The 23091-nt window shown below is 42.9% G+C and overlaps 1 protein-coding gene, 1 non-coding gene and 1 pseudogene across 40 annotated transcripts in view; 2 read left to right on the top strand and 1 right to left on the bottom strand.

Moving 5' to 3' along the window:
- The window catches only part of Elavl2 (ELAV like RNA binding protein 1), a 188576-nt gene that overhangs the window by 25393 nt on the left and 140092 nt on the right, over positions 1-23091 (top strand). For 3 of the 39 annotated variants that reach the window (XM_006502779.4, XM_006502781.4, XM_011240448.3), the window contains exon 1: positions 1934-2816. The exons of 19 other annotated variants lie outside the window; for them this stretch is intronic. In XM_006502779.4, the coding sequence (XP_006502842.1) occupies positions 2413-2816 (404 nt within the window). In that variant the 5' untranslated portion in view covers positions 1934-2412. Of the gene's footprint in view, positions 1-214; positions 1825-1926; positions 3187-3235; positions 3377-23091 lie in introns of those variants that run through there. 17 more of the 39 variants (XR_003954881.1, XM_030253246.1, XM_030253231.1 and 14 more) reach the window with 13 other exon arrangements.
- On the top strand, positions 1353-1432 carry Mir6402 (microRNA 6402). The gene has a single exon (NR_105828.1). It is a non-coding gene; the product is annotated as a microRNA 6402 (primary transcript).
- Positions 8582-9445, bottom strand: Gm12653 (predicted gene 12653; annotated as a pseudogene).

Genomic DNA, 23091 nt, shown 5'->3' with positions numbered 1-23091 from the left:
TTTAAATTATCGGCACGAGGGGGTGTGGGCGAATGTGTGCGTGCGAGCGCCGAGTGGTGCTCGAGACGCAAAGTATGGGGGCAAGCTACAAAGCTGGCCCGGGTTGTTCATCTCTCGCAGCTCCCTACCCCACCCACAGGCTGGTTCCAAAAGCTAGCGCTCTGCCACCCCCCCCCTTCCCCGACTCTGCCTAGGGCGTGTGTATGGGGGGGGGGGGGAGTAGGGATGGCAAGGTGGCAGTGCCCACCCTGTACCTCTGTGGCAGACAGGACTTCTCGTGGCCATTGTTGCTTAATTTATGCCCAGCACGTTGCTACGTGCCCACCTATTTCACGTCTATAAAGAATTAATAGGAAGGCTGTACAACTGTGGCAGATTGGAGGGTGGATGCGTTCCCCATTTTCCATTTTCAGGTATCTGTTACCAAAACAGACGTGGAGATTGGTTATCTTCTCTACCTCCTAACTACAGCTCCAGGTCTGCCTTTATTGTGGTGAGGGTGAGAAAAATAATCAGCCATTTAGTGTTTACGCTAACGCTGATGGACAGAGATGAATGTCCGAGCACTTCGTCCCTTAAATGGACGGGTTCTGCCCCTTCCCCCACTCATGTACACACATTCTATTTGGCTAAGATTCTAAACCTGCAACATTTCTCCACGACCTTATTTATTAGAGCTATTCCTAAGATAGTGGGGTAGGACGTGCGTATGTTTTATTTTTCTGGGCCTACTATTAATTGCAACCTAAAAAGATAGGCTTAAAATGAAGGAGAATTGGAGGGGTTACAAGGTAGACAATAGTGACCCAACAGCTTATCTTCCTAAATGATAATCCCTTTCTAAAGGTCAGGAGAGGGAGCTTGTGTTTTGTGGGGAAAGGAAGGTCAGGGATGTTTGATAATCCTCGTAAAATGGCTTCTTAAATGGGACATCTGAGAGATTTGTCAAAACTGAGCAAACAAGTCTGTGAAAAAGAAAAATGTTGAATGTTTCAAAGTCATCATTTAAGAGTTTAATTAAAAAGCAGTTTCCCCCAGTTATCTCTGCCATTCCATGAACCTATCTTAACAGACCCTTGAAGTCCCCCCCCCCCCATCTTTTAACCACGGGCTTGGGCATTCCTTTTATAGAGCTAACCCGTTTGCAGTTCTGTGGGAGAACGAAGATTGTAGACCGATGTGCTTTAGCCTACTTGGAAAGTATCTGTTGAGAGAGGTCTAACTTCAAGCAGACATCTTCAGAAAGTAAAGTGAAGGGCATTGGAAGGGTTTCAGGTGTAGATTAACAAATTGGGTAGGCCCATTTCTCTCCAACACTTCAAAACTGGTATTCTTAGCAATAATGCATGCCTGGGATGGGAATATTATAACTGTTTAGAGGGAGGTCAAAGAGGCACAGGCGCTCTCTGAGCAGTTTTCCCAGGAACCCGCACAAAGTCAGTTAAGGTCATTTAATTCCAAGTCTGATTTGAGGTGACACAGAAATGCTGGTGTTGAATCAATTAGCTATTTCTGGTGTCCCTAACCAGGGTCTCCCAAACTGAGGATGGCCTGTCTCCATTTTGACCATAATTGTTTTCCCTAATTTACTATGCCTGATTTCACTTCCCACTAGAGGGTAAATTTGCACCCCCCTTCATCCCTGGGATAGAGGAGTCCTCCCTCCCCGCCCGTCGCGTGGGGGCGGGGATCTCTGGGCGCCCTTAGCGAACCTTGCTGCATCAAACCCGCATCATGTCCTTGAAGCTGTAACCTCCATCACGTTCTTGCGGCGACTCGATCGCCCACTGTTCAGTTCTTTCCTCCTGCCTCCTGCAATTTCAGGTAGGTATGTCAGGTGATGTTTTTAAATGTAGTTTTCTAGAGGGAAGGGTTAAAACCAAAACCTTTTCATTAATAGAAAAAAAAAAAAAAAACCCTGTACGACAGGTGCTCTGGTAATTAAGCCGCCAAGCAGGTGTAAAAAAACGTGTGCGGCTCTGTCTCCAGATCTTGGGTCTGGGTCCAGAGCAGGCGCAGGTTTTTTTGGGTAAAAGAGATTTATCTGAGTGAGGGAGCAGGTTGGGGATGGTCAGCACTCGGACGCCCCCTCGGAGCAGGGCCTGTGCGGGGCTGGTGTGAGGGCACTGGGAGGATGTGGTTCAGGGCAGGTGCATGCAGGGTCGAGTGCAGGATTTCCTACTTCACATCTGAAGCAGGGTATAGCACCTCGCACAGGTACTCCGGGGCTTATTTAGCTCTCCCATTCTGTCTAGGGAGGTGGAAAGGCGCAGCGGGACTAAGCTTTTAGTTTTCCGTCGAGGGACAGACAGGACCTTTGGGCTTTGGGCGAGGGGAAAAAAGCCTTTACATTTTCTTGAAAAAACAGGTATTTTGTGTGCATATCTAGACTTACACTTGGCGCACGCATATATGTCCAAAGTGACCCCAGTTTGTGCCTGGGTCACTGGTCACTGCCCCAATCCCTCAGTATGCATGCAAACTTGCCCCGGCCGCCCCGGGAAGCCCAATGGAGGAGCCTGGAGGGAGCATGTGCCCCTGAGGGTGGCGGAGCTGGGCACTCGCGGGCCGGCGGGCGGCGTGGCGAGCACTCCTGGGCCCCGCCTCCTGGCGCGCTGCCAGGCAAGCCCCGCCTCCCCGCCCTGCTACAAACGGCGGGACCGCGGCGCCCCAGCGTCACTGAGGCAGCAGCCGGTCGGTAGGGCGGGGTTCCGTCGTGTTCCAGTCCGCCTTCCCGCCGCCGCCAGCGTGACTCCTCTGAGCGGTGCTGTCGGCCGGCGGCGCGAGCCGTGGGAGCTGCAGCCGAGCCGCAGCAGGCAAGTGTAGGGGGGCGTGGGTGGGGGTGGGGGCGGGGACGGCCGCCCCTCCGTGGGCTCCAGCCAGGACTCTGGGGCCGGGACTCGGTGTCCGCCGCAGCGCTAGGCAGCGTCCGGCTTGCCTCCACCCGAGCGCTGGTCGGGCACGCGACAACGCCACTGGCGGCAGTGGAGGTAGCGCCCGCGAAGTTCCTGCAGGGGACCGGGTACCCGGCACCGCCCCTCCTGTGGGCACGGGGCGGCAGGGGGCGGTGGGAACCGAGTGGGCCTGGGAGCGGAGCGGGGCCGGTGGCGCCAGCCGCGTGCACGGGCGTGGACGTACTCTGCACCGCGGCGTGTAGCGCCACCGGGAAACTGCGCCCAGACGCAGGTGAGTGCATTGGAGGGGGCGTGGGGGAGGGGGCTTCCCGCCCCAGCGCCGGCTTCCTGTGGCGCCTTCGGCCACCTTATGGGAGGACACGCAGCTGCTCTTCGTGCGGGAGCGCGGCGGCGGCGGTGTCTGGCGGGTGCCCACCTGGGACGGCGCCTGGAGACTTGGAGAGGCCACGCGGTGTGCCGGGGTAGCGTGAGGCCGTGGGCGCTCGGGGCGGGAGCCGTGGTGATCCCTTTTGCGTGGTAGGCGCAGCTGAGCGAGGTTGCAGCCGGTGGCGGTCGCATCCCGGGTCTGCCTGCGCGCTAGTGGCGCGAAGCGCGGATGCTCTGCTTCGCAGGCTTCGGGTTCAGCTAGCTCGCCCGGCTTAGGTAGCTCACTGTGGTACTGTGGTTATACATTTGCCTGGCCAAAATCTCTGAGGCCTTGGCGCAAGACTGGTGAGCACACTAGGGAGACTGAAGGAGCCAGGCTGACCAACCTAACAGGATTTACCAGCAGGTGCAGAGGTGACAATGACCAGCAGACATCTCATGGAAAAGCCTACCTAGTTATCCAGGGCCTGAACGCAGACACCGTACCTCTAGGTGTGAGCTGAGCCTGAAGTTTTACCTGTCCAGACCGTCATTTAAATTTGTGTGCATATTTAATATGATGAAACCTTCCATCTTCTATATTCTCTTTACATTTTCTGAAATTGTGGGAAAAGGAGGAATTACTACCAGTTATGTGCTTTCTTTTAATTCCTTCCTCAAAGAGCGGCACTTAGCAGTGTCTAGATATAATACCTTCTGAAAGGACTAAAGGGCCTTAAAAAACACTTTTTCTTTCTATTTTATTCTTAACCTTAATAACTCTGTTAAAAAAAACCAAAAAACAAAAAGTGTAGCCCAGTGTCAAAACTTAACGCAAAAAGTCCATTGACTTGAGTGCCAGTAGGGTATTCCCCTAAGTGAAACCTTTTTGAAATACTGTTTAGTTGCGTTAGAAGGCAGCCTTTTCTAAAACCTTTTGTCCAGATTCCTCAAGTTTCATATGTTGTGCTAGGTGATGGTCTTTTGGTGGAAGCTGACGTGGAGTCTCCATTTTGGAGTGCAGGATAGAAAGCTCTCCAGAATCTATATCATCTTTCTCATCTGGCACTCTGGGTATGCAGATGGAGACAGATTGCTGGATGGCTTCGAGAATTTTAGTCTTTATTTTCCAGCTTTGGGGGAGGTTGGCAAATCCATAAAGAAACACATTCTCACCATCTCCCTCAACTGTCTTTTGTGTTTCCGTGATTAAAACGGACTCCTTGTTACCTGTCTGGGTGACTGTGTTGTCACAAGGCATGAGGGATTTTTGTTTGTGTTTCCCTTTAAAGAGCGATTCTAGATGTTTAAGCCTCTAGTTCCTAGCCAGGTCTGTACGTGTTTCCTCCACGGTGTAGTGCATGGCGTTGGGAATTAAGCCTGGCCACACTGTTCCGACTGCTCACACTACTCCTGTGGACGGAATACTCAGTTCTGGTCAGCATCAGCCTGTCCACTTGTTTCCCCAATCCCTGCGGACCCTTTGTCACTAAGATATTCTAGTCCTTGGAAGTCTTGACTTGGTTTTGAGTTTTGGTTAGTTGTTTATAGTTTTTCTTCAGGAAAAAGAAACGAAGTTCAATCTCTTGTTTTGTGATTTTAATTAAGACTCTGTGCATAGTAGGTTAAGGGAGAATTGTGCCTTCAGGCCGGAAGCCATAATTCCTCAGCCCTAGCCTTGCTGTAGTCTCCATTTTTTTGTATGGACAGGTGATTTTGGCCGAACCCTACAAACTATCCTCAGCTATTGGTGCTTTGCTTTTCAACGTAATAAATTTTTTTTTCTTTCCCATTTTCTCTTCTAGAAGCAAGTCCCAAGTTGTCTTAAAGGACACAGCAGAGCCGTCCAGAATACTCTGACTGCTAAGTTATAATCAAGTGTTTCTCTTGACTTGAAAAAAAAATTTTTTTTAAATCAGTGATAATTTTCTGGCATTATTACTATGGTATAAGAACAGCAGCAGCACAGTGGGGAATTGTCCTTAGGCTTTTTGCTTCCCTGCCTCTGTAAAGGACCGTATACTCCTAACGTACACTGTTTGTCAGACTGGTAGGGTCGGTTCCTGTGCTCTCATTTGAAGTCTTAAGTCTACCACTTTGTCACATTCTCAATAGCGCCTTTATCTCCCATGGTATTTATATGGAGGGAGGGGAGAGGACAAGGGAGGGAGGGAGGGAGGGATGCTGGAGAGCTGTTAGCCTTTAAGTGAGGTGGGGTGCCTCTGTCTAGGCAGGGTCACCTTGGGCCTGGCTTACTACAGTTCTCCACCTCAGTTCTTGTTGCCTTGGATCTTTGCTGGGCAGACCACCTTGCACACTTCTAATGGTTTTGTTTATAGTTTAGCTTTGTTAGTCAGAGCTGCTTCCTGCACTCTGGCATCTGAACAGTTTTAGGACTCTCCCTGCTTGCCTCTAATTTTGAAACTAAGAAGTTTTGAACACAGGCACTCTGTTTTTATTTTGTATTGGATCCTACAGATTAGTCTATCCTGGTTAGGTACTTATTTGGTCATTTTGTTGATAACCAATTTCAGGATTCATGTTCTTACTGGGGGCCACACCCTGCTCTGGACAGAAGACACAAAATATATAGACCATTCACTTGTTTGGGCCAGTTTCACTTACCGAGGATACTCACAGAACCCACATGTTGTAGTTTAATGACAAATCTGCCATTGCATATTGTTCTCATTTTGGAAGAACAGTTGTGCATTCACTTTCTTCAGGATGCTAACTGGTTTATGGCTAGTTGTTTATTATTTTTAGATTTTAAGCAATGTACATTGACGGAGACAAGAGAAGATATATAAATTTGAAAAACAGTGCTTGAAGAATTTTGCACGTGAAAAACTGTTTTAATGTAAGCTTAAATAGCAACGTTCACAATCAGTAGTACAATTTATATATTATAAAATCCCAAGGCTTAACTAGTGTTTAGGAAAAATTTTTGTTAGAAATTAACTTGATATTTAGCTTGGCCATGTACTTCATAGCTGTCACTGTAGTAAGGTGACTAAGAAAATTTCTCATTTCAAGGGAAAATTCTGTGTGTCTTTGAGCCTATAAGGCAATTCTTGTGTGGTAACACTGTCTTCAGCGTATTCTCAACCCACCTCAGATACTGACCCTACATTTCTGGACAATGGTATTTATCCAAATAATCTGCTTTGATGGGGTGCTAATTTCTGAAACTGTGCGGGGGGCTTGGAATGCATCTGTTTTCCTGACTCTCTTAACTCTGGTGTTTCCTTTTTGACTGTTGCTGAATAGTTTGTGCAGTGACAGGTTTCCTGGTAAGATATCTTCATATCTAAGGGTTTGGGGAAGGAATGTGACATGGGAAACAGCCAAGAAGGTCATATGCAGAAGTGTCAGGGTATTAAAACAAAACCAGTTTATAACCTCATTAACAACAAATTAACTGTGGTGTTTTATTTTTTAAATGTGAAGTTTCCTATTATATATCTATAGTGTTCATTTTTATAGTGTCATTTTCTGACAGTTAATAGCCAATTTGACGACAGGAAGCCCCTATTTCTCACTTAAAAAAAAGTCTTTTAGTTCGAAAAAAGGAATTTTTCTCCATAAACGTATTTGTGTTTAAAGAGTAAATGATTGTGTGTTTACAAAACACTGAAGGTTTTGTTTCAATGCCGTGTGCAGTTTGAATTTATAAGTGGAGGTAGCTGTTCTTTCCTATTCCAATGTAATAGTGGGGGATTAATATCTGGCTTTTTCTCTAATTTAATTAATACATGACTATTTTCCTCCAACTTAAAGAGTTTGTTTCAAAAAAGTTAATTTATAAAATTGTAGAAAGGAAGTTTAAAAAAAAGATTTTTTTTTTTCCCGAGACAGGGTTGGTTTCTCTGTAGTTCTGGCTGTCTTGGAGCTTGCTCTGTAGATCATGATGGCGTCAAACTTGTAGAGATCCACCTGACTCTGCTAGGATTAAAAGTGTGCACCACCACCAGCCAGACTTTTTACATTTTTAAAATTACCATTTTTTAATAGTGGGGAAGACAGTCTGTTATTTAAAAAGAGGAAATTAATATTTGTATTAACTTTTTTTTTCCTCCACAGTTCTGTTGCTGTGAGAATTTCATTATTTTAACAACTTTAAAGACTGTAATAGTAGAATATCACCAGTCTCTATTTTTGTAAACACCAGGAGGGTAATAAACTCTGTTTATTCGGAGTGCTATTTTCTATTTTAGTTCACGTTCTTTGGCCCATGGTCAAAGTTACTTTAAAGTTTCCTTAGATACTTTCTTGACTGATTTTGCTTAGAGCAAAAGATGCCGGCTGCTTTGTAATATTTTGCTTTTCTGTATCTCCTTATTGTGGAGTGTATAAAATAGCATTGTGTAATATTTAGGATCTGAGCATCTGGGAGCATTTGATCAAGGCCTGTTTTACTAGAGAAATGCACACACAGAGAAAATACCATAGCATTTTTACCTTCCTGACCTCTGGGGCAAAGATTGCTTGAAATCTGATTATTAAAAAATTTGGAAGAGGGATTATTTAAAATTTAGAAATTGGAATTGCAGTACTCTGACCAGAGCTGAAAGCCCGTCTCTAGTTGAGGTATCCCCGTGGGCCTGTAGCTTTAAAATGGCTCAGAGCTTGGCTGTTTTCTTCCTGGTTTGTTTAGGGCCCATCCTGTTTGTGTCCATACATATCACACATGCAAGGCCTCCTCACTGCCAGCTTTCTGCTGAGTTGCTTTGCCTCAGTAAGCTATTGTCACTTAGGTTCAAATTCTTTATTTAGCCGTGCCAGGTGGAAAATACTAGGCTTGAATGCAGACTCTAATTTAAGTGTAGTTGCTTGTCCTGGATTTTTGAAAGAACTCCACCTCACTGTCTTCATCCCCAAGATCAAGGGGAGCATGTTGATAGCGAACTGCTCTGCGGACTGCACAAGTGGCCAAGCAATCACTCTAAGTTAGTTTTCTGTACTTCTGGTATTCATTGTGCTGTTTATAAATCCTCTTTAAGTCTCTGTTTTTGGTGCTTGGGACTGAACATGGTTTCACATATGTTCATATTACTTGTAATGTTACATCTATAGACATATATTACACCTCTATGTTCTTTTCCACCCTCATGGAAGGAAAGAAAAATCAAAAACTCCAGTTTATTTCTGCCTTGGGTATTTTCAGTATGGACTTTTGTTTTCTGTTGTTGGTTCTTTCCTGGTAGCACAGAGTTTATTACGGAGCCAGGTCGGATGCTGGTTACCCAGGCGCTGTATTTTCTTGACTAATCAACAGGCAGGCTCTTTCTGGAAGAAGGACAGTCCTTTGTAAAAAGAGGCGTCACCATCCTTCCTGAGCACCCATGAATATTCCACAGAAGAGGTAGATAGAGCTGGACTGCAGCAGCTGAGCTATGGTCGGTTAGACCTTCCAGAGCGTGGTGGGGTCCAACAGGGACAGTGCCCTCAGCCACCTCTCCTGACCCTAAGAAGAAAGGCTGAACACTGCGACCAGTTCTCAGGGACTGAAGGGCTTTACTAGGCTGGTCTGGGGCCTCTTGTTCCAGCTGCACAGTAAATGCCTTCCTCTGGACTGTAGTGCACAGGACCACAGTGCAGCCATGGTTCCTCCTCCTCCTCCTCATACCAGCACTGTTCACTGAAGTCAGGGAAGAAGGCTGCAATCTAAACCACGGAGTCTGAGCCACGGGTAGCATTTCAGGTGTCAGTGAGGCACAAACTCCCACGAATTGAGTCTGGGGCTATATGGCGTGCTCGAAATTCTCTGGTAGGTCCCATCCGTGTCCTCCAAAGTTGCATGGTATCTTTGTAGGTAAGGATATAGGCTCGGATTGGCCCTCTTGTCGTGAATTCCACCAGCCGCTGATAGAAAAAAAAAAACCCTTCACGCTCTCGGTAAAACCCAGGCAGTCCTCTGGCTTCCACTGCAGTTCTCTTGTTCATACAGTGAGGGAGTTGTCGCTCAGAATCTGCTGATGAACAGCCTCCAGGATCAGTGGGTGGGCAACTGCGTCAGGCTTGATCAGGGCTAGCGTGAGCTGAAGAGCCTGGGGACTTTATACGATGGAGGTCATCTCAGCCATGCCTTTCCGCAGGATTTAGCTGGACGAATCAGTGCATCCCAGCTTGATCTAGCCATCCCAAGGCCAGGCTGCTAAAGGGTCTCCTGGGAAGGCAGGTGACTGTATAGTCCAACCAACAATGGTCAGCTGTGAATGGAAAGTCCAAGGATCTAGTAGTTGCTCAGTCTCAGTTGTAGATTCCAACAGCTGTGCTGGCAAGTAAATGCAAGCAGGCAAAGAGGAGTCTTCAGTATGGAGTATAATACAAATATATTGCTGATGAGCATGGAAGAAAAGCTTAAAATATGTTCTTCTTGAAAATATATTCCAGGAATATAAATTTTAAAATGTGAATTTCCCTTCTTTCAGTGAGAAATCGAATCCTTAAGCTTGAGCTTTTACGATAAAATGACCAGTGGATGTTTTCTTGGTTTGAATTTGGCTCTCTTAGTGGAGAGGGGCCAGGATCTAGTTCCCACATCACAAAGTGGAGTTTATGGGGTACATTAGTCATGATTCTCTCTCCCCACCCAAATGACAAGCCCTGGATGGATGCCCTGTCATGTAAGTTAACTGAAACTGCCCACTAGCCCACTTGTTAAAGGCTGCTTGACGCTTTTTGTTCTTCAGGCATCATTTGGGTCTATCTGAAAGAACAGGAGGTATTGCTCAAAGCAAATAAGCCACAGTGTATTTGGAAATAAATTCAGCGAATTGGGTAAGATAGGGAAAATACTCATGAAACTGATCACGCTTTGTCTTGCTTCCTTCAAACCGTTTTTTCAAAATAGAACTGTGACATTTCTATTTCACTAGCTGCTTTACTGTGGTGGCCTCTGGTGACATGGTGTGGGAGGGTCTAGGACTGAACAGTCCCAGATGTGTAACATACACAATCTATAGTTGGGGTCAGCACATTTAATAATTCACACAACATATGTCTGTAAGTTTATTCAGCCCTTTCCTCCCCCAGGTACTGTTTACTGCATGTTGCTTTTTTCTTTCTTTCTTTTCTTTTTTTCTTTTGCTTTTTTTTTTTTTTTTAATAGAACCTGGGTGTTCTTTTGGGTCCATGTCTGTGAATGACTCATTGTCTGTACATCCCAAATCATCAGGACTTCCTTCCATCCCTTCCATTATAGTAAATGAATGTGAAGCAGCCACACCCTTCTGTGCTCTTTGACCCCTGTGCATTAGCACTTCTCCATTATAATTCTGAGCCTTGTTCTCCTTTACCTCTGAGCTTCTTAATCTCAGCCAGGGTTAGGTGACACTAATTATTTGATCCTTTATTGTCCTCTCCTTCCCGTACCTTTTCATCCTCTCTGATGGGCGCTCTTACATTTCACTCACTGACGAGTATCTTCTGTGACTAAATGAATGTTGCTGGGAGGAAGAGAAATGCACGTGTATGGATGCTTGTTCCACACATGGCTCACAGGCAGTTTGACCTACAGCTATTTAATATTGCCTGAGCTCTCCTTTTTTTTTTTTTTTTTTTTTTTTTTTGAGGTGGGGTTTCTATGTGCAGATCTAGCTGTCCTGGAACTCTTGCTTGGTAATCCTGCTGGCCGTGATCTCAGAGATTAGTCTGCCCCTGCCTCCTGAGTGCTGGGATTAAAGGTATGCGACACCACTGGACAATTTTTTTTTTTAAATGTCTCATATATCCCAGGCTGCCTTCAGATATTTTGGGTAGCCAAGGATGACCGTGACCATCTGGTCCTCACATCTTCACCTCCAGAATGCTGGGATTGTAGTGTTTATGGTGCTGGAGACCCCGCTTCAGGCTATGTGTGTGCTGGACAGACACTCTGCCCGCTGAATTGCACCCCTCACCATTGAGAACTGGGCTTATAAAAGTTCTGGGTCATCGTCTTCGCGACTGAGTTTGGAGAGTTCATATAAAGATCCATAACCATATTAATTGCCTCATGGAAAATTGAAGGGACCCAGCAACAGAGCACACAGCTGTCCACTACGTCCTGAAGATGAACCATGATTTTGTTGAGTTCGGGGACACGACCTGCCCTTTGCAGATGTTTCTGATTGTGACAGACACTATAGCTCCCAGAACCATAGAGATTAAAAAGTTAACTCTATGAAGATTTTCGTATTCTTTTGAATTATTATTTTTGTGAATGTTTGAAAATAATCTTTGAATTATGTTAGATTCATTAAAAATTTAGATCTTTGCCTCTTTTAGTTCATTTAGAGAAGTCCAGTTTTATTCTTTTTCGATAACTTTTGGTTGAAAAGCCGTTTCTCTTTTAGAAGATGTGTGCCTCTTTCTCACCATTTCCTTCGTTCCTCGAGGGCTTTTAGAACTTAGAATCCTCTTTCCTGATGCTCCCCCTCTCTCTATTTTTAAAGATATTTTGGGTTCTGCAGAAGATTCCCGGTGTTGGGAAAACTAATAGGATGTTACAAGCCCTGTAAAGGAGGCTTCTGGCCTCCTGCTAGTCTCATTGCTGATGGTGTCAGCTTAGAAAAGACATTCTCCTCTCAGATGGCTTCAAAAAGAGCTGATTGGACAGGCTACCAGGTGTGCGGTTTATATATGTTCCTCTCTCTTCCTCCCCTTAGTCTTTTCAGCCTTCAGCACCGTCTCCCCCTCTTTAGAAACAGCAGGGCACCTTTAGTGAGCTCTCTCCCTCGTGTGCAGTAGAGCAAGCTGATGCGCCAGCAGAACTAGGAAGAGGCACCACATGTCATGTTTGGACCAATGCTGTAATTTTATTTTACAATAAGGAAGGTGGATATTATTAATCCACTCCTGAGCATAATAGCACGATTTGAATAGCAGAGAGCAACTTTGGTGTGTGTTAATGTCTAGTGAGATGAATGCAGATGAATGCTAAGTAGGTAGAAAATGTCAGTGTAGAGCCTTCCCTTCGGTGACTTTAAGCACTTAGATTTCTAGTTAACTTTTTGTTCAGCCTGGCAAACAGATATGAAGACCTATTCTATCAAGCCAGCATTAATGCAGCTCCTGAGGATGAACAATGCCCACAAAGCTCTGCTCTCCTGGCAGCCACTTGAGCTAGGCCAGTTATAACGATGAATCAGAATGTGTTCCTGTGCTGAGCATCTTAGAAAAACTCTTCGGAATAATAGGAGCTTAATGCTGGCAGTTTTAAAAATTGGCACAGCCTACATGGCGTAGCTAATTTTTTGATGTTATTTTGAGTATGAACAAAAGTATATCTTTATTTTTAAAATGACTTTTGCATTAACTCTACTTATTTTTTTGATTAGTACATATACACTCTAAGCTGACTTTTGAGCAGCATTTAAGTCTTAATTAGCTATATTCCTTGATGCAATGATTCTGGAGATGGGAATGTTGTTTGTGTTTGATCTTTTCTGTAGTGTATAGTTGAGGTGCCTGCAGGGTGTCTGGGCCATTAGGTGCTGGTGAAGAGTTGAGAATAGGTTTAACACTCTTGCCCAAACAAAAACAAAAAGCACAGAGGGTGATCTCTCTCTCTCTGTAAAGAAGGTTGGGAGTGAGCCTCCGAGCAGGCAGGAGGGAACTTGGGTCCTTGTGAGTGGTGGTACTCAGTACTTTTATGCTGTGTATCTGAAACGTGTGCCTTTGTTTCTATATTGGCAGAAGCCAGGAAGGTTGCATGATACTTTTCACCATCACATCACCAAGTCCTTAGATAAGAGCATTTTGCAGAAACTCGTACAGTATTCCTTAACTGTCTGTTTAGGAGAATAGACAGAAAATGATAGGTAATATTAATTCCATAAGCATCACCTAAGGCCCCAAGAGTTTAAAAACTGTGAAATTGGGAAAAGGGATTTATCTTTGTGTCCTGGGCATCTATAAGCAAGTCAGACTCTTGCACACTTCTCTGGGGACAGAAGTGTGGCTTTTTCTAGTCTCTTCCTCCTTTTCTGTGGCTTTTGTTCTTTTGATCCTCTTTTGTGGTATGTGTGACTGTTCCCTGGTTTGCCAAGTAGCCAGTCATAGGGGAAAAATATTTACGCAAAACCTGCTATGTTTTAAGTTGTGGCTGCAGAGAGATGCTGAGAATGTCTGATTCTGCTGTTGGCTGAGAACAGGTCCAAAGCTCAACCTTTCTACAGTTTTAGTCTCAGTAGCATTATGTATGTACCAGCAACTTTCTTTGGTAAATAAGCTTTCTTTCCTTTTCTTGTAAAAATAAAACTAGCTCTCTTTTCTCCTCAAAAAATTATTTTGTGTGTGTGTGTGTGTGTGTGTGCATATGTACATAACACAGTATCTATGGAGGTTGGACAACTTTGTGTATCTGTCCTCTCCACTTTCACATGTATTCAGCTTGTATTCTAATCATGCTTACATCATTGGATGGCTGGCTCCCTTTTCTGCTGGTTGAGTCATCTCACTGGTCCACGGTTGTTTTCCCAAAACTTTCATAAAGGTTATCTTTCTTTGGTTCTTTTTTTAGGGCTTTTACTTTCAAGGTCAAGAGACAATAGGTCAACTGCTCATTTATTTTATGGAGGAGAGATTTGTATATCCTTGTGTCTTCCTAATGCCCCATCTTCCAGGAGCAAATGTCTAGGCAGCTTCTTCAAGCCTGTCATTTCTTGTCCTCCAGTCTACAAATGCCCTTTTGGTGGTAGCTGCATTTATATATAGTATATTTCATTCTGAAAGGTGATTGAACAGCCTGTATGTCGATCACCTTGATGTGTTGTGAAGGTTTATTCCCTCAGTTGGAGTTGGCTGTTTTCACAGTCATCTGAGTTTGGTTGACTTCTAAGAGTGTTGTGTGCATATTGGGGGGAACTTTAAACTTTATAGACAACACAGCGTTTAGGGTCTGAAAACAGCAAAGATACCGGTTTTGGTTTTTGTCTTTGCTGCCCACCTCTTAGAGCTCAGCGAAGACTCAGTCAAGTTATCAGTGTGCTGAGAGATGGGTAGCAGATGAGTCTCTGTGTATGCTTGACTTGGTGTGTATCCCAGGAAGGTAGGTACCTGGCAGCAGAATACATGGTTAGTACGTAATTCAGTGGCACAGTAACTAAATAAACAAAACACCAAACATATAACAAAAAAGGATCATCACATTCTGTAAGCAACAATTAAAAGGTAGTAAGCCATTGAAAGTGGGGGTTTTTTTGAGTCAGAAGATGGATGGATGCTTGAAAGCAGTGATGACATGGTGTGGAACCTTGTCATTTGCTCCCTTGGCAATCACCTGTGAGAAGTGTGAGGCTCCAAGAAAGCAGCATAGGAGCAGGGAAGGAAGGTTCTGACTGACTCCCTTTTCCTCTGCTTGCCCCAGTGAAGTTCTCTCTCCCTCTGGCAGTCCTGCTGGCTCTGATGCCCGAGGCCAGGGCCATCCACTGGCAGCTTTAAAGTCTGGAGAATATTCACTTCTGCTGTGAGCATTTGTGGTAAAATGGGTCATCCAGCAGCAGTTGTGCCTTATCTTCATCCTAATTGCTGGGTTCTTCAGTGGTGGGGCCAGCTGTACCAGCTTATGCTTTCTGGAATCTGCAGCACTTCAAAGGAGAATGACCACAGCTTGTTCCTTAGGGCTGGGATTCTACCCAGGCTTATGCTAGGGCTGAGACTAGGTGACTGCTGGAAAGGATTCCTTTGCAGGCTTCTCTCTCTCTCTCTCTCTCTCTCTCTGTCTCTCTGTCTCTCTCTGTCTCTCTCTCTCTGTCTCTCTGTCTCTCTCTCTCTGTCTCTCTGTCTCTCTCTCTCTCTGTCTCTCTGTCTCTCTCTCTCTGTCTCTCTGTCTCTCTCTGTCTCTGTCTCTGTCTCTGTCTGTCTCTCTCTGTCTCTCTCTCTCTGTCTGTCTCTCTCTCTCTCTGTCTCTCTCTGTCTCTCTCTCTCTGTCTCTCTCTGTCTGTCTCTCTCTCTGTCTCTGTCTCTGTCTCTCTCTCTGTCTCTCTCTCTCTCTGTCTCTCTCTCTCTGTCTCTCTCTGTCTCTCTCTCTCTGTCTCTCTCTTTCTGTCTCTCTCTCTTTCTCTCTCGTCCTGGTGCCAGCTGGCAATCTTGACGTGCAGAATTAGTTTTTGGAACTGTATGAAGGAAGGCTATGGGTTGTTTTCTCTAAGTGAGGGAATGAAGACATCATCTGCAGACTTATTTTTGGATGCTGTTAAGATCAAGAAAGAAGATTGAAATACTGTATGTTGTATTCTCAATGGCAGTGACATTTGATAACCCCTGTTCCTTGTAGTACAGATTCTTGGAGACCTGATCTTTTTAAGCTTGCTACTTTTGTGACACAAATGTGTTCTAAATCTGGTGGGCTTTTAGAAATACCACTTGTTTTATTTCAAGAAAGAAAAAAAAATCAGTTTGTACGTTGAGTAAGATACAGGATGTCCAAACATGAACCAAGATGAACAGCCCTGGTGTAAGAGACTCCTTGGTTCTCCCCCTCCAGGAGGGATCAAGGTCAGCTCTGCAGTTCTTCAGCTTCATGGTCAGAAAGTTGGTGCCAGTGAATGGGAAAGAATGCAGAGTCAACGTAATCTGTTTTCACACCTTGGTCTGTTTACAGTGTAAGTTCAGGCTCCCTTTGCCAACTCCTGGTTAAGAATGCAGATAATACAGAGACAGATGATAGAGTTTTTGAGACTTATATCAAGAATGTTTCAGTTGCATTTTTATCAGAATTTGATTCACTATGGGAGAATTTTAGGGAAAATATTACTTGAACTGTAATTAAGCTGTAGTCTTACATCATATTAGAATCAGTGTGATTTTACCCTCTCCACCCCCCCCCACCCCCCCACCCCAGAGCTGGGAAGCATTAAATTCATGTTAGAACCGGGAAGCAGTAGCTGCATGCTGGCATGCCTTTTGATTTCCACTTCAGTGTGGATTGTTTTACATATGCAGTAGGCATGTTATCCGTGTATGCTGTGTGAAACTAGTATACACCAAAGTAAATAAGGTCAACAGGGTGCCTCTGGCATAAAATTGCCCCAACAGGCAGTGTGGGAAGGCAGAGTAGAGCAGAGCCAGCAGGTGGGCTCCTGCTCAGGGTACTCCACACTGCTCAGCTGTAACTTAGGGCAGTACCCGATGGAACACACGTTCAAACAGTTGTTGAGAATTTAAAGCTGGGAAGGGTTTTACATCTAGTTTATAGGACATGGCAGCTTTACTTCTTCAGGTGTCTGAATGTATTGTTTTTAATTAGCATAGACCACCACAGATTTTTGAGAAAAATATTTTTTTCATGCTTTTTTTGTTGGTTTTTTTTTTTTGTTTTGTTTTGTTTTGTTATTGAGACAAGTCTCTCATTGTGACCCTTGGTTGTTCTGGATTTCACTTATCTATATCAGGCAGGCCTTGAACTCACAGAGAAACTCCTGCCTTTGTATCCTGCCTTCTGGTGTTAAAGGTGTGTGCCACTACATCTGGCCTTCCTCTTCCTTAAGGAATTTTATTTAGTTAGTTTTACTTTGGTTGATATATTTTCCAGCTTTCTGACACTTTGAAAGATTACCGTGGAGCAAACAGGAAGAGGAGGAGAAGCAAGTCACCTGTGACCTAAGGGTCACTCTTCCATGTAAGGGTCCACTCTTAGCTGCACTTGTGGAAGAAGCAAGCCTTTAATGCAGGCCCCCTTGGGCCTCTCTTTCAAGCTGCAGCCGTCAGTCATGCTTTGTGTTTCTCATGCCCAGTGTTTGTTGTTGGCTTAAAGAAACAAGGCAGATTGATTGGCACTTTATTATATAGCTTGTGAACATTTGAAAACAGCCACTATGCTTTTTGGGCAACTAAAAAAATTTACTGGTAGCTTTTAAAACTTTGTATTCTAGAGAGAACTTAAAACAAAAAACCACTTTTCTCTTGGACAGGCAAGATGGCTCAGCTGGAAAAGGCATTTGCCACCAAGTCTATTGGCCTGAATTTGATTGCAAGGGCCCACATGACAGGAGAGATGGTCACAAGTTCTCTTTTTACCTCTGCATACGTGAATTTGCTTATGCACCCTGTCTCCATACAAAATAAATTTAAACATCTCTTTTAGGGCTCTATTTTGTAGGTTTTAAGCTTTATGGTTTTCTTGTGGTTTTATGACTTCTAAGATTTTTTTTTCTTTGATGATTAATTCTTTTGATTGAAGATCCAATTTTCTTTTGATTTGTATTAGTTTAAAAATGATTACATTGCTACTTTATATATGGCAGTTTTTTTTTTTTTTTTTTTTTTTGGTTGGTTGGTTGTTCCCTGTGCAAAGTTAATCTTTGTCGTAAACACCTGTATTTGTACTGTGTGCTCTTTATGACCTTAAGTACTGAGGAGGTGGGGTCTATGACATAGAACTCAGAATTTATTGCAAAGGAAATGCATGTAAAAGGTGTGTAATTTATTATTTATAATTATGATTTGCGCTGTGAATGAAGAAGAGTCCATGGAACTCCTAACCTGATAAGTGCTGCTCAGCGAAGGTCATTCATTTGGATTTTTTTCTTCCCTGATAGCTCATTTTCTGGCTGTGCAAAAAGGCAGGCTTTTAGTTGTAAATTTTCTAGGTACTAAGTTATCAGGTGTGGTGGGGATTCTGTAATTTTTATTTTTCTTGGTTAACTGGTAAACTTTGAGGCTCAGATCTATTCAGCAACACCTGGTTTGTATCCACTGTAGACCTTGAAATCTTTAACAGCTGGGATACAATTTTCATCTTTCCTTTAAAAGACAATACAATCAGGCAGCTGTTACTCTCCTAACTAACTATACATTGAATGCCAAGCCTAGCAGTCAGGTTTGTGTTCCTGTATCCTTTCTTCCCTTCACTTATGGTTTTGAAAAGAGGCGGACTGTATCCCATTTTGAAGTAAAATAAGTGCTTTTTTTCTTTCTTTTGAGACAGGGTCTCATGTATATCCCTGGCTGGCCTAGAACTCTCTATATAGACCAGGCTTGCCCCCCAATTTACAAGAAATTGGTATGCTTCTGCTTCTAGAGTGCTGGGATCAAAAGCATCTGTCATCAGACAGTGCTTCCTAATAATTGCTTGGTCAGGGTACTGATTCAGGCAGTAACAATGTAAGTATGTCTGTTGATATTTTTGCTTAGCTTAAAAGACTTCATCAAATAAGCCACAGTTTGATTTTGCCATTGATGGAATTGTTAGTTTATGAAGACTTTTCACAATCCCTCTCTTTGCCAGATTTTGTTTGGCAAGCCACTTTATTTCTTTAAAAAAGTGTGTCCCTGTGCATGCTGCCATAGTGTCTTAAGTGTCTAGACGGCCTGGTTTCCTTGATGTCTTCCATCCACAGGGCATATTTCCGCTGCCTCTTTCTGAGAATCCCCAGGGAAAATAGCTGTCGAGCCCCCAGCCCTAACACAGAAGCTATCTCTAGTTGATGACTTACAAAGGAAAGATTAGTTTTCTCCAAATGGAGTATCAGTGACTATACAAAAGGTCAGGCCCATGTCCAGCAGTAAGCAGCCAACACTTAAGGAACTCAGTAGTAGTTTTTGGAAGTTTCTGTCTCCCAGTGCTTTGTCTGGGCTTTTCTTCCCCGCTTGTATATCTTTTGCTTATATCTTTTTTTATTTTGTTTTTTTTTTATGGGTTTTCTCTGTTTGTGAAAGTGTGTGTTTCAGTGTCTGTATATATTTTTGCACTATGGCTTGCCCCCCCTACCCCACATTTTATTTTGTTCTATTCTAGATTTTTCAATTTTTTTAAAAATTTTATTATTATATGCCTGTTTGTATGCTAATGTGGGAAAAAGAATGGGTGCAGCTTTGGATGGGTGGGAAACTGGGAAGATCTGGGGAGAGAAAAACCATAATCGGAATATATTGTATGGGGGAAATCTATTCTGGATAATAATAAGAGTAAAACACTGTGTCCCACTCAGCATTCACTTAATGTTAAAAGGAGCTACGATATATTTGTAATTGTTTTTAAATCCATTCTTGCAATGGAGAGACTCAGGCAGTATTGTTTGCAGGAATCTGGTAAGACTCAGTTTTTTTTTTTTTTTTTTTTTTTCTTTCTCTTGAACATGCATGTGTGCGGTGGATATGGAATCCAGGGCTCATACATATTAAGGACATTCTTCACTGCTCATACACAGTCCTGTTCATACATTTGCCTTAAAATGACTAGAGTGATGTTTGTTCACTCTGTGAATCTTAAAGGATTCTTTAAGATGTATGTCTGTCTTTAAGAGCATTTCTGAGCAGTCAGAAATGACAAGGAAGAAAGGAGAACCAGAAAACAAATCCTCATCTGACTTCCTTTATGCACAGAGCGTAGACGCAAACAGTACAGTGAGTGTGTAACATGGTATCTTAAAGTAGTTTCCTGGTCTGCTTATTGGAGCATCCTATTTACCTGAAATGCTTTTAGTTTCCTCAGATAAGTCAAACTCTGTTTTATTTTGTTTTGTTTTAAATATTACCTGGTTGTTTTTGGAAGGAAATCAAACCTTTGGGTTCCTTTAGTTTATGCTATCTGTAATTGATGTAACATGGATATGCCATCTTTTGGACTTTATTCTATCAGTTCCAGGCTTGTTTTCCTTAGGAGTGCAGAAAGAAGCCACTGAAGCTGTACACACTAACTGCTACTCTTCCTGGAATTTTTAGAGAGGGAAGAGAAGTTGAAGTGCTATTTGTGGCCCGAGTATACAAGGTGGGACTTGGGGACAGGTGAGGAAGGAGCATCTGGGGGCAGCAGGCTTTAGCTGCCCTGGGTGTCTGGACTGTTTTTAATGAGAAACTAATTGATTTGAATTTTTAGGACATTCCTTACATGCTAGGCAGGCCCTTCACCTATATTGAAAGTTTTACCATTAATTCTGCTTTTGGTACCGAGGATTGAACCTATGGTTTTGCTCATGCTAAGCAATAGACAAGGGCTCCATCTTTGAGCCACACCCTAAGCCTTTTGCTCTTAACTTTTCTCCTTTGAGATAAAGTTTCATCCAGTTCCGTTGTCTAGGCTCCTTGACTCTGAATCCCGCTGACCTTGTGTTTAGAGTCTGAATAGAGTCGCAGTCCCCGACACATCGAGGATTCTGGTTCTTGCTCAGTCTTGTTCCTTGGGCCTAGTATTTCTTTATTATAGTAAGTTCTGTTTAATTTATTTTATGTGTGTGGGGATTTTGCCTATATGTCTGTGAACCACATGGATGCAGTGCCCATAGAGGTCAGGGAAGGATAGACCTGGAGCTGGAGTTACAGACCATTGTGAGCTGCCATGTGGATGCTGTGAAGTAAGCCCAGGTCCTCTGAAAGAACAGCCAGAGCTCTTAATAGCTGCATGTCTTCCAGCTCCAGTTTCTGTTTCTTAAAGTAATAAATAAATAGATGAATAAATGTTGTAAAGTTGCATAAATAAAGGTAAATATGTCATGTAATTTTTTAAAATGGCATATTCAACCTTGTTATTCTGTTTATTATAAAGCCAGCCTTACAATACATATAACTGATTAATTACCGTTAATAAAGCCCTTGATATTTAAACTACTGAGCATTTCTATATTTTAAAGGAACATCATTTATTACCATGTGATAATAATTAAATGCTAGTTTCTGTGTAGGTTAATATTTTAAAGTGACTTTTGTGTTAACAGCACTGTTCATCTCATCCATCCCTGGGAATAATTAAAGCCTTACTCTCTCCATTTGTAATCTCCTAGCTAGTAGTGAGTTTTAACAATTTACCTGAGCCACACAGGAAGAGGACTTGTGTAACGGATAAGTACTTTGAAACTTTGCCCTTTACATGAATTGATGACTGTTTATACGGCTTCAAACCATGCTGTATTAAAAAAATATGGACTGCTTCAGGGTTGGACTGAAGAGGTTGTATTTGCCAGGAATATGCAGCAGGCTCCAGGGATGACCTCTGGCTAATCACTTAGTAGCCCTGTGACTTCTAGGCCAATCATTCGGTAGCCTTGAGAGCTTCCTTTGCTGTTGGAAGAAGGGCTGCTTTCTGAACAGCACCGAGTCTCTGGAAGTAGACGGGAGCTGAGGTCTGAGGGGGTCGCCGGGCTCTCATGCTGTACATCGTGGTACACACATGAGTGCACACACAGCCCACATAGCAGCCACATATGTTGTAGGACGACCCTGTCACAACCGTGTGCTCTAAAGCACCTCATTTTAAAGCTGTAATGTGTTACATGGGCAGCCCTTTCTCTGATGCCTCCGGTGTGCTGGCAGTTTATCAGCAGCAGGGTTGTGATCCTGTCACTTCTTGTTAATGAAGGCTTTTATTTAGCTTAGCAAATCATATCTCCTGTTAACATCCACGCTTGCAAACTGTAAACTTGAAAGAGATGTTTGTGACTTTCTATTAATTAGTAGCCACCTGGGTGTTTTGGCCCTTGCTTGTAGCAATTTAGCTATATTTCTTCTGTTCATATGTGGTTTGTCTTAAACCAGAAGGCCCTGAATGCCAATAAATCTTTATTTTTAAATTTAAAAAAAAAAAAGCTTTCCAATTAGGTGGTTGTCTCCTTTCTCAGTTTTACTTCCATTTTATTCTTCTAAGTGGGAATGTTATCATTTTAACGGAGTCTCAACTCGACTTGCAGTGCAGCAGCAAATAGATAGGTAGACAGACAGACAGACAAATGGTACTGTTACTGAAACAATGATAGCTTCAATGTATGTTTTTATTCTCTTATATAAGATGTTTTTATTAAGAGAATTGTGAGATAGTAAAATAGAGTGACTATGAGCTGAGTTGTTAATTAGGGTTTATCCTTGTTGTACAGTCATCTAGAAAGAAGTGGCTCTCTGTGAGGTAATGTAAAAAACAGAAGGTTCAGCCTTGAGAAAGATCTACATCTGTGTGTTCAAATATTTGTTTTTTCCTCACTCGTATACACAGACTTAAAATATCAAATATTTTTTTTTTTAGGAATTAAGTATTTAAGCATGTCATATATGTCTCATACTTAATCTTACATTCCTACAACAAAACAAAACTCCATTTACATACAGCCTTCCAGAATATGTAAAGCATACCATATATGCATATACTTGCTTTGAAGTACTCAAATCATTCATAAAATCTCAGATACAAGTTAGAAGAGTTCTAAACTCAACTCTTTCATATAATTTTGTAATTGGGATTTTTATATTATATATTCCTTAATGTATAAAATAGAATCATTAATTACTTAAGAGGTGACTTTTCTTGTCATTTTCAGGGCATTTCAGTAGATTGCTGGTTTTTCCTTGAGTAGTGCTTGAGGGCCTTTGGTGAGCTGGGGTTGGTCCAGGTTTGGAAGTGCAGAAGAAGCAGGATGTGGATGCTGCTGAGTGTTGAGTCTAGGCCACAGGGGATGGCTATGGGAGGGGCCTTTAAGGATAGCTGCTGAACTAATAGGGAAAAGAATCTTGAGACTAGGTGGATGGGAGGTACTTCTAGAAGGCTTTATGTAAACGGAGTTCGTTTTGTTGTCGGAGCAGGGTAAATATGATATACTTTTGACATATTTAAAAACTTGATTCTTAAAAATGTGTTATTTTTAATTTTGAGATTTTATGTTTGGTGTATATATATGTGTGTGTGTGTGTGTGTGTGTATATACATACATACATATGTTTACGCATATGTATATACACACATATGTGTATATATATGTACATACATATATTTTGTATATGTTTATACATACACATACACATATACATACATATTTATTTATTTAAATGTCTATCTGTGTATCACATGGGTGTAGTGTCCAAGGAAGCCAGAAGAGGATGTTGTGTCCACTTGGACTGACATTACAGCCAGTTGTAAGCTTCC

This window comes from Mus musculus, chromosome 4 (assembly GCF_000001635.26).
Source record: "Mus musculus strain C57BL/6J chromosome 4, GRCm38.p6 C57BL/6J".
NCBI classification, from domain to species: Eukaryota; Metazoa; Chordata; class Mammalia; order Rodentia; family Muridae; genus Mus; species Mus musculus.
The sequence above is the reverse complement of the archived record's forward strand: the minus strand, read 5'-3'. Positions and strand labels throughout refer to the sequence as shown.